The 12,307-nt window shown below is 33.8% G+C and overlaps 1 protein-coding gene and 1 pseudogene across 2 annotated transcripts in view; one reads left to right on the top strand and one right to left on the bottom strand.

Annotated features, from left to right (window-relative positions):
- The window catches only part of Rdx (radixin), an 82,380-nt gene that overhangs the window by 42,521 nt on the left and 27,552 nt on the right, over positions 1-12,307 (top strand). For both annotated transcript variants that reach the window (XM_071616686.1, XM_071616685.1), the window contains exon 10: positions 3,072-3,202. In XM_071616686.1, the coding sequence (XP_071472787.1) occupies positions 3,072-3,202 (131 nt within the window). The remainder of the gene's footprint in view (positions 1-3,071; positions 3,203-12,307) is intronic.
- LOC114088784 (small acidic protein pseudogene) lies at positions 8,720-9,711 on the bottom strand (annotated as a pseudogene).

The raw sequence follows: 12,307 nt of genomic DNA, 5'->3' as shown, positions 1-12,307 counted from the left end.
GTGTCATGGCTGGCTGCTTATGTCACGAGAACATAGCTGGTGTCATACAAAGAGCATAAGCTTTGAAACTAAATAGATCTTGCTTTGAATCCTCTTCTAATTCTTGTTTAATAAGACTTTTTTGAGCCTGTGTTCCCTTGCTTTTATTAGGAAAGTAATAATCTTACCTTCAAAGGTTTTTTTTTAAGAAATAATGACACCTATATATAGGCATTTAGCAAAGTATTTGGTGTTTCTTAAATAGTAGCTGTTATAGTAATTCTCAATATTTTAACATATTCTAAGTTGAATGTAAATTTAATATTCATTTAGGAAAAATGTTAGTGGGCCCATTTGATAATCTTTGAAAAATATTCTAAAATAATTTATTTTTGTATGTTAATATATAGAATACGTAGTTTACTAATGTTATTTATGACCTTGAAATAGAACTGGGTCAAAATGAGTATTTTCAACCCAGACTCTGAATAAAATATCTACATCCATAGTTGGAGTAACCACAAGAAGTTTTGTAGAGAAGGTGGGGTCTTGAAGGTTAGAGAATAGAGAAGACGTGAATAAATACATGTGTGAAGATAAGAATATGCATGCTATGTTAAGGGACCAGTGAGTGGATCAAGTTAATTCTCCCTAGTAAATGGTGTGCAGCAGAGAAGCAAAATTTCCCTGTTATTTATAAAGGAGACAGGCCTTCAAAAACTAGGTGTTTTGAAGTGTTAGCTGGTAATGGCTCTAATCAGGAGAGAGAAGATGTGAGAAATGAACCTCATAAGAGTGCAGAGTAAATTAAAGAATGTTTAATGTTTTATAATTGGATTAAATGTGTGCTTGTGCTGCACAGTTATTTTTTTTTTTTTCAGTAGGAAAATGATACTTACCCCCACTTTACTTATAGCCAGGTACAGTCCTTTTTATTTACTTCCCTGTCTCTTTCACCTTCATCCCTAAAGAAGAGCAAATGAAACATCAATAGAGAAAAGCTAAATAAAACCAGCACTTTTCCCCAGAAGGGACTCTAAATGAGACAGCTGGACCTGAAAGATTTTGATGGTGAAATATCATTGTAGCTTTCAGATCTTGAGATGGGGTTTGCACTGTGAGTCCTCAAGCAATGTTGTAGGGCCTAAAGGAAGAAAGAAGAGAACTGTCTTGGGGACTTGTGGTAGCAGCAGACATGACTGTGCAGAGGCTCGCAAGTGGTTGGGGTAAGCAGTGGACATCCTCAGGAAGAGGACAAACATGAGTAGTTCTTGCCCATATTAGCAGTTATTTGAAAACTGCTGTGCCTTTGTTTTCACGGAAAGCTTGATACTTCCGCTGTCTGAAGATCACAGAAAGAGCAGCAACCTCTAGAGTTGGGCAGCATCACACCCTTCTTTTCTCTAGGAATGGGCTGCATCCACACTCTTCTTTTCCTCAAGGAAATTAGGAAGCTTAAATATGCCCTTAAGCCTTCATCATTCAGACGTCTAGAAGGGTAGTAACCCCTATCTCTTTGAATCTCTTTGCCTGTTATATGCTTCATAGAAATGAATGTTTTGTAGAGTGAACACAAGTCCTGGAGTATAGTTATTGATTCTTTCTCCTAGGTTTTGAGAAAGTACCTGTAGGGACCTCAAAACTAAAGTGGAGTTCCCCTTGCCTGAATGAGCCTCAGGCCCTTAGTTCCTAAGTGGTATGAGGATTTATTAAGCCAGCAGGGGTTCTAGTGACTCTTCAACTTCATGAGTTGGCTTGGTGTAACTTGGGGTATGGCAACTGGGGTATGGCAACTGTGCAGTTAACTCTTATTATGCCTGACCACCATCATTGCCTGCCTTGCCCCTAACTGACTTGGGACAATATTATTTGCTCCCAAGTTGGACTCTTTCTCTTGGGGGAACATGATATTTGGAATCTGTAGGAATTTCAAAATTTATGTTTGTAGTTTAAAGGAAGAATACTTTAATAGTAAGACTTTGCTGAGAAATGTGGTTTTGTTGTGAAATTCAGAATTGACACTAGATGGCAGTGATGACTTTTTATGGAACATTAAAAAATGTTACAGATGAAATCATTTGTTTTTAATTAACAAAAAGAAAATTATTCTCATTGAAATAATGATTTGAATATTGATGGAACTTGTTAAGATATAATTTTCTCATCTGACTTTTATTCATCCTTTTGTTTTTGGTCTTCAGCATGGAGTCTGACCCAGAGTAGACTCTTCATGGATGTTTGATGAATGAATTTGGCCGTATTTTAAAGAATGTCTCATCAGTCCATGAGAGATGCAATTAAACAATTAAGGCATGCTTTCCCACCGGCAAGCTCTGATGATGATCTTTTTTTACAGCATTAAACACCTAGTATCATTCTAATGGCATTGTCAAAGGAAATAAAACTGATTTATCATCTTGGATGTAGGCATATATGGGTACTACCCCAGAAATTAAACTTGCATTAATTGATTTATAATTAATTATTTTAAAAATAGCCTCCCCAGTTTAAGAAGGGCTTGTGCTAAAGAAGACATTTTCTTGGGGTAAGGCAACTGAGCAAAATAAACTCCATGATGCTGATGTAGGTTGCCAGAATTGACCCAATGAAGATGGTAACTCTCCTAATCTTTTTCCCTGACTCAAACCTGCCTTAAAAACATGATTTATGGGCTGGGGCTATAGCTCAGTTGGTAGAGTACTTACCTTCCATTCATAAGGCCCTGGGTTCTATCCCCCAGCACCACACAAAAACAAAACAAAACAAAACATGATTTATACACAATACTTTCTAGCAGTTTTGTAGTTAAGAATCCTCCTATGATGTCTAAAGCCTTTAATGTTTTTCATAATGGTCATTGATCATCTTTATTATGATCCAACAATAAGAAGTACACTGAAACCCAGCACATGTATATATGAATGGGCATGAGTAACAGCACAGGCCAATATTTTTAACCCTACCATATTTGAAGATAAGTTAATATAATGAAAAATTTTTAAATATTTATGCTGTAGTTTCTTATATGTTCAATATTAGGTTTCACACTATTTCTATTGATTTATAACATGGGAATTGCAATTCCTTCTAAGGGCACAGTTAGAGAATGAAAAGAAGAAAAGAGAAATAGCAGAAAAAGAAAAAGAAAGAATAGAACGTGAAAAGGAAGAACTAATGGAACGTCTAAGGCAAATTGAAGAACAGACATTGAAAGCCCAAAAAGGTAAGTTTCTGTTTAACGCTGTATTCAAAATTATTACTTTACTAACAGGAGTATTTTCTGACTGTTTTTATATGTTTTTTATGTTATTTAGGACAGTTACATTTAATTGACAATGCTTATGGGAATTGGATCATAAAGACATTTTAACTAAAGGCACATTGAGTTCTACAGTGCTCATGTTCTCTTTAATATACTTAATCACAAATATTTTTCACGTGTTACAGATGAATAGCTATTTACTATAGTAAATAACTATTAATTTATAACAATAACTGTTCAGGGTTCCATAAGTAAAACCATATGTTCAGTCCTTTAAACAAAAGCATTTATGCAGTGCTTCAAAGCATTTTCAGCTGTTCTGACTATATACATTTTTAGAACTCACTCCTAAAAAGATTTTAGTGTGTTAGAAAACACAGCACACATTGTGGATATAGCTCAGTGATAAGAGCACTTGCCTTGCTATGTGTGAGACCCTGGTTCCAAATCCCCAAAACTACATTAACAACAACAACAAAAGAAAAATCCACCATACATGTAAGATGTGTTATCTGTTTTTGGTAGTACAAGTTTTGGAAGAACTTAACTTACTTCCTAGGCAGCATGTAACCAAAATACTACAATATGGAAATGATACAAGGTTTTTTTGATATGTGATTTATATTAAGTAATTGTAGAATTACTACTTTCATACAGCAAATAGTAGAAAGAGCAAAAGAAAAAAGATATTGAGCACAATCCAGTGTTTTCCTCCTTCCTAAACAGTAGGATTTCAGAGGGGAACATGAAATCTATACTATTTATAAAACCAAATTTAATAACTTGCTTTCCTAACAACTAGTAGCCATTGAGTTCTACTGGAAATAACCAGTAGTCTTATATAAGGCTTATTTTCATTCCTTATAGCAGCCTCCTATTGGAAGGAAATGCTTTTCGGGAGTATGTAGAATAATTTGCAAGGAGATAGAGTGGAGAGTCACAAAGATAACTCTTAAGTCTTTAAGATGATTAATCATTCCAATTCCAAGAGAATTGGAAATAATAATAGAAAAAAATAGGGTTTTATTCTAACCAGTAGAAACATTATTTCTCAGATTTACAGAAGACCTGGAAACTAAATTATTCGAAGCCCAAAAGTAGTAAAGTATTTGTTTGCAGACCACAGCTCAGGGGTATAGCTGAGCAGTAGAGCATCTGCCTAGCATGCACGGCGGCCCTGGGTTCAATCCATAGCACTGCAAAAGGAAAAAAAAGTGTGCAGTGTACTAAAAGATGTTAAAAATGGAAAGTTTATAAACATTTATTGTACCTGATTTGAAAGATTGAACCAGCACTTTTTTATTTACATAACACCTTTTTTGAGAGAACTACTAAATATTTCAAACTCATTTATTTAGGACGTGTAATAAAAATATTAATTTATATATAAAAAAAGCAAAGAAGCACTGAAGAATATAAGCGAGATAGAACATAAAGAATATAGAACATCCTATCAAGACAATTTCAAATCAGTCATCTTAAGGCAAAAGACACCCAATTTGGTTTTTGTTTTTCTAATGAAGCTTTTCCAGGCTGTCCTAAAATCTACATGATTGTCTTGTAATTTATATTAAAATCTCATTCAAATGCAGTAACTTCGGCCATCTCTAAGTCATGGTATTTAGTAAATTGACCTATGATTTTTTTGTGTGTGAGAAGAAACTTTTTATTTCATTATTTCTTTTTGTTTTTATTGATGTTATTTTTTTAGATGAATCATTAAATAGAAGCATTGTTCCACATGTAACATTTTAAAAATTATTTATCATTTTTAATTATTTTGAGGATATAATGGCAAATGATATTTGAATATAATACAGCCAGACCTGCATTCAGTTACTGTTCAAGCAAATATCAAGGTGAATTTTTCTTCTTCAGTAAGACAAACTATAGAAAAGAGTTGACATGTAATGATTGCATTTGGTCTGGATACTTTTTAAATCCCTTGCGTGTATTATACACAGTTCTAGGCATTAGGATACAGTACTGAACAGAAAAGGTCCTTGCTCTAATGGAGTCTATGTTTTACTGAAAGAAGAGGATGAAATGGTAAAATCATTTTTATATAGTTTTTAAGTGCCAGGAGGGAAGTAAGCATGATGTGATTAAAAGGAGTAGTTGTGGGTAGGCAAGGTGATATTCACTTTGGATATACATTGTTTACAATTAGGAGCAAAGTTTAATTCTGTTGTTAACTTATAATATGATCATAAGGAAGTCATTTCAACCTCTTGGTTTCCTTAGGTTCCTAAATTCATATTTTAAAAAATCAAAGCACTTTTCTGATAGATTCCTTAGGTGTTGTACAGATACTTTTTTTTTGTGGGAGCAGGGAATAATCAGGGATTGAACTCATGGACACTTACTCTACCACTGAGCTACATCCCCAGTCCTATTTTTTTATATCTTTATTTTTATTTTATTTTATATATTTATTTTATTTTTAATGTGGTGCATGCCTCATGCATGCTAGGCGAGCGCTCCACCACTAAGCCAAAACCCCAGCCCCCCCCAGCCCTATTTTATATTTTATTTAGAGACAGGGTCTCACTAAATTGCTTAGGTCTTTGCTAACAAAACTTACTTGCTTTCCTTTAAGGTAGTATTCTTTTCCAAGGTTTTTTTTTTTTTTTTTTTTAAAAAGCGATCCTTGATGAAACATTGCCTTAGAAAAGGGAAGTGTAAATCAAAACTGTGAGACACCATTTCAAATTTGTAGAGTGACTACAATCCAGAAAACAAATATTAAGAAATGTTGGACACAGGGTTCAGTGGCTCACACCTGTAATCTCAGTGACTTGAGAATCTGAGATAGGAGGTTCATGAATTCAAAGCCAGCCTCAGCAATAGCGAGGAGCTAAACAACCTAGTGAGACCCTGTCTCTTAAAAAAAAAAAAAAAGAACTAAATAGGGTTGGGGATGTGGCTCAGTGGTTGAGAGTGCCCTTGAGTGTAATCCCAGGTACCAAAAAAACAAACACAACAACAACAACAAAAAAACGTTGATGAGAATGTAGAGTAATCATCATACATTGCTGATTGGAATATAATATAGTATAGCCACTCTTGTAACTACTGTGGCAGTCCTCAAAACCAAAAGAGTTAATATAGTCTAGGAATTTCTCACCTTAAGTTTGTACCCAAAAGAAATGAAATCTTACAACACAAAAACCATATACACATATATTAACATTATTTACAATAGTTAGTAGAACAAGGGAAACAACACAGGTGTTCATCAGTTAATGAATGAAAAGATGAACATAGATATGAAAATTATTAATAAAATATTGACAAATTACCTGAAAAAACACATTTAAAAGATAGTGTACTGGGCTAGGTTTGTGGGTCAAGTGGTAGAGTGCTCTCTTAGCACATGTGAGGCACTGGGTTCGATCCTCAGCACCACATAAAAATAAAATAAAAAGATTTTATCCACCTAAAACTAAAAAATAAATATTTTTTAAAAAAGAGTACCATAATCAATTGGTTATCAGCCCAGAGATACAATCACTAAATGTAGTTCACCACAATAAAACAGACTTACAGACAAGAATCACATCATTATCTCATTAGATGCAGAAAAAGCATTTAACAAAGTTTAGTACTCACTGATGTTTAAAACAGTAGAAAAACTAGGAATAGAAGACACTTAGCTCAACATTGTACAGGCTATATATGACAAACCCAAGGCAAACATTATTCTGAATAGAGAAAAACAAAGTATTTGCTTTAAAAACAGGAACAAGGAGAGGAATGAACTATTTCATGCAAATGGACACCAAAAGAAAGCAGGAGTAGCCATACTAATATCAGATAAAATGACTTTAAATCAAAACCAGTAAAAAGAGACAATGAGGGTTATTATATAATGATTAAGGTGTCAATTCCGCAAGAGCAAATCTTTAAAAATATATGTGTGTGTATATGTATATATATCCAATATTATAACACTCAAATAAAGCAACTATTAACAGACCTAAAGGTCAAACCAATACAATCCATAGCTAGGGACTTTAACATTGGACAAATTATCCAGACAGAAAATCAACGAAGAAACGGTTAAATTGCACCCAGTACCAAAGAGACCTAACAGAACATGCTATCCAACAGTTAGAGAATGCAAAACTTTCTTATTAGCATATGGAACATTTTTCAGGATAGATCATATGGCAGTCCACAAAACAAGTTGCAGCAAATTTTTAAAAAAATGAAATCATATTGAGTGTCTTTTCTGATCACAATGCAATAAATATAAAAATCAATAACAGAAAAATCTTTGGAAACTATATAAATACATGGAAGAACTCAAAAAAGAAATTTAAAAATAATTTTTGCCAGTGTAGTTAGTTCAGAACATGCTTGTGTTTGTGTATCAGAATCAAGACTCATAAGCAACCCAGCATATTTAAACCATGAAATGATGAAAATACTTTTTGAAACATAACACTGGTCTCTCTCCCTCTTACATTTTTAAATATAAGCCCTGATTTTCTATTTAAATCAACTTCAATGTGCAGTTCTACAGGCTAGATATTTGAAAATCAGTGGTCAAGCTAAAATGCTTTGAATGGAATAAACTAAATTTCTGTAAACCATGTATCTGTTAAATGTTTTACACATTGTCTTTTATAATGTTTATTTTGGGGGATATTGGTGGTTGAACCCATGGCACTTAACCACTGAGTCACATCTCCAGCCCTTTTTATTTTTTGAGACAGTGTCTCGCTGAATTGCCGAGGCTGTTCTTGAACTTTTGATCCTCCTGTCTCATCCTCCTGAGCTGCTGGGATCACAGGCATGCGCCACCATTCCTGGCAGACTCATTATTTTAAATATATATAGGGTGGAACCTGTTTTAAAACAATGTGAAAAGTTAAAAAAGCAAAAACAAAATAATAAATAAATTTTTGGGGCCAGATATATGAAAAGTAATGCAAGACATAATCTGTAGCCAGAAATCACCTGTTTTAATTGCTGTACTCTTAACAAATTGTAAATTGCAAAATGATAAGAGTACTTGGGGGTAAAAAGGTCCAGTGCATCAAACATATACTTAAGTATCTAGATAAATAATAGTTTGGCTCACAAACAGGTTTGATTCTCATCTTTGAACCTGTTACTTGGAAACATTCAGATTTTGGAAACAATTATTCAGAGATCCACTGACTAGCCCATAATGCAGTTGTGTTAATCCATTATAAAAATCATTCACATAAAAGCATTCTAATCTTCAACAGAAGCAATAAAATTAAAAGGTAATACTTCTTTTTAGTAATTAGATAATCAAATAACCACACTGGAATAAAATAAAGACAATTTCTTATTTCTGCTTATTCAATAAACCCCTTCCTCTTTTTTAGATAATGAAAATAAATGTATCACAACCAAATATGGGAAACTGCTTAGTCTTTATTTAGACCTGAAGGGAAAAATGAACTTTGGTCACATTTCCTTTTAAAAAAATAAAAATCCAGGTTTACATATTTCTAAATAGTCAGAACTAAATGAGCAGAAAAATAATTTCATATGTAAAACTTGGCCAAATTTTATCAAAATCCTAACATGCAATGTGATACAAGTTGTATGAAGGCTGGAATTACAACATGCTAAATGTGACAGTTTTATTCTGTTCTAATATGTATTAATCTATCATGTCCCATCATTCTATATAGAATTGGAATCCTGGAGCTTAATGGGTTGATGTACTTGTGCTTGTGTTGTTTTGGTCCAAAAGAGCAGAGCTGAATCAGTAAGAGTGTTACTGATTTTCTACAAGTGTTACTCTTTACAAAATAATAGTCATGGCCATAAAAGTGTATTGAATGGCATTTGAAAGCAATCGCTTTATAATTATTTAAAAGGACCTTTTTAAAAAATTGTAATATTCCATAATCAGTCCTCCATTGTGCATTATAACAATAAGGCTTACTTTTAATCAAAGACTAAGTGGGAATTAACAAACTAGATTTAACAAATATTTTATAATTGCTTTTTTGCATCTTTTTGTTTTGGGGATCTTCCATTTCATCAGGGTGCTCAGTAGCTTCAAGTTCTTCAGATTCTTCTTTCTCTAATTCTGAATCACTTTCAGAATCATCTAGACTTTCAAAATAAGGTGAATATCATCATTGTCTCCAGCCACGTCATCTTCTCCATCATGATCTTCTATCTCATTGAAGCCAAGTCCACAGTGTTGATAGTGTCCTGATAAATATTTGCTGATATTGAGACTCCAATTCTTCATTATTTTCTTATCTTCTTCCCCTTTTTGAAAATGAGATGTTGTTTTGTGATCTTCTGTAACAAGACAACCAATATGTGCTTTCTTGCCTGTACCTGATAAGTCTCAAGAATTTTTGTTTCCTCATTGCCCAAGTCTTCTGCCTCCAAATTGCTAGATCCAAGATCATTTCTTGGGGAGGCTGAATGATTCACCTGTGTGTGGGAGATTGCCTGGCAGCACTCATTGTTGTGTTGATCCTGACATGAAATGCCCAACACACTCACAGTTTTCTTAAGGCAGACACCAGTAGCTTGCAATCTGCCACTGGCTCAAACAGGGTCACTTTGAGGCCTGGGCACAGTGGCATATGCCTGTAATCTCAGTGGCTCAGGAGGCTGAGACATGAGAATCCGGAATTCAAAGCTGGCCTCAGCAATGGCAAGGCCCTACGCAACTCTGTGAGACCCTGTCTCTAAATAAAATGCAGAACAGATCTGGGGATATCGTTCAGTGGCCACGTGCCTCTGAGTTTAGTCCCCAGTAACCACCCCCATCTCCAAAACAAAAACCAGCATCACTTTGAAACTGAAAGCCCCCTCTGGGCTTTCACCACCATCATCACCACTTTAAAAATTCTCAAAGTCAAAATAGAGACACAACATACCCAAACTAATCAGATACAGCAAAAGTAGTACCAAAAAGGAAGTTTATAGCAATCAACGCCCACATCAAAAAAAGGAGAGATTTTAAAGAACCTATCACTGCATTTCATGGAACTAGAAAAATAATTAAAAGCTTATTAAAAGGAAAGAAACAGTAATGATCAAAGCAGAAATAAATGAAGCCTAAAAAGCAATACAAAAGATCAATGAAACAAAGAACTGGTTCTTCAAAATATATGAAATAGAGAAGCCTTAGCTAGACTGAGGACAGAAGAGTCAAATCAGAGATAGAAATGGAAGCATTACAACTGACACCATAGAAATACAAAAATCATTAGAGATTGTTATAAAGTATGTACCAACATGTTTGATAATTTAGGAAAAATGAACAAATTCGTAGACACACACCTTCTCAAGACAGAATCATGAATAGAAAACCTAATCAGACCAGTAACAAATGAGATTGATGGAAAGTTTATTAGTAATTCAAAGAAAATCCTAGGACCAGAGGGCTTCACTGCTGAATTTATCAAACATTTAATCTGAATCTCCTTAAGCTATTCCAAAACAGGAAGGAACTCTTCCAAACACATTCTAAGAGGACATTACTCTGATGCCAAAAAACAGATAAGGACATAATAAAAACAGGAAAACTACAGAGCAGTTTGATGAACAAAGACTGCAAAAATCCTCAACAGAATTTTTGCCAGCCAGATACAATAGCAAATTTAAAAGATTATTTAGCACAATCAAGTAGGATTCATCCCAGTGATGCAAGGCTGAAAAGTGATACACCACACCAACAGAATGAAGGACAAAAACCACACCATTATCTCAATTGAGGGAGAAAAGGAATCTGACAAAATTCAACATTGTTCTAATACCTTCTAATAAAAATGCTGAACAAATATATAAGGAACATACCTCAACAAAATAAAGATCATTTATATTAAGCGAACAGTGAATATATTGTATGGGGAAAAGCTTTCTCTCTCAGATCTGATACAAGATAAGGATGCCCATTTTTTTACATTTTTATTCAAGATAGTGCTAGAAGTCCTAGCTGGAGCAGTTAGGAAAGAGAAGGAAATGCAGGGCACCCAGATTGAATAAGAAGAAATCAAATTGTCACCATTTGCAGATGACATAATCTCCTGTACAGAAACCTCAAAGACTCTACCAAAAACTACTAAAATTAATGAATTCAGGGAAGTTGCATGATATAAAATTAACATATAAAATCACTAGCATTGGGACTGGGGATATAGCTCAGTTGGTAGAGTGCTTGCCTCATATGCACAAGGCCCTAGGTTCAATCTCCAGCAACACACACACACACACACACATACACACATGCATCACTATGTGCTATATGCCAATAGTGAATTACCCGAAATAGAAATCAAGAAAGCAGTCCTATTCATAATAGCTACAAAAGATAAAATACCTAGAAATAAATTTAACCAAAGAGATGAAATTATTTCTACAGTAAAAATTTTAAAGAAATTGAAGAGAACCAAAACTAATGGGAAAAACATCCCATGTTCTATATTATATATATATATATATATATATATATATATATATATATATATATATATATATTCTATATAACAATATAGAAGAATCAATATTGTTAAAATGTTCATTCTTCCCAAAGCAATTTACAGATTAATTGCAATTCCTATTAAAATACCAGTGGTATACTTCACAGGACTAGGAAAAACAATTCTAAAATGTATATGAAACACACACACACACACACACACAGAGACACACACACAGACACCCCTGAATAGCCAAGGTTACTGTGAGAACAAAGAACAAGAGACATTACACTATCTGAATTCAAAACATATTATAGATTTGCAGTAATCAAAATGGCATGGTATTGTCATTAAAATAGAATAGCCTAGAAGTTAACCCACATATCTACAGCTAACTGATTTTCAACGTAGGTACTAAAAATATGAATTAGAGGTAGTCTTTTTAATAAACAATGTTGGGAATATTGGAAACCCACATGCAGAATTAAACTGGACTTCCATTTCTCACTGATTAAAAACTCAACCCAAAATGGATTAAAATCTTAAATGGAACACTCGAAGCAAATTTCGAGAAGAAAACCAATGGGAAATACTTCAGTCCATTGGAATGGGCAGGAACTTTATGGACAAG

This window comes from Marmota flaviventris, chromosome 9 (genome assembly GCF_047511675.1).
Source record: "Marmota flaviventris isolate mMarFla1 chromosome 9, mMarFla1.hap1, whole genome shotgun sequence".
NCBI classification, from domain to species: Eukaryota; Metazoa; Chordata; class Mammalia; order Rodentia; family Sciuridae; genus Marmota; species Marmota flaviventris.
Note: the sequence above shows the minus strand (reverse complement) of the source record. Positions and strands in the feature narration are given on the sequence as shown.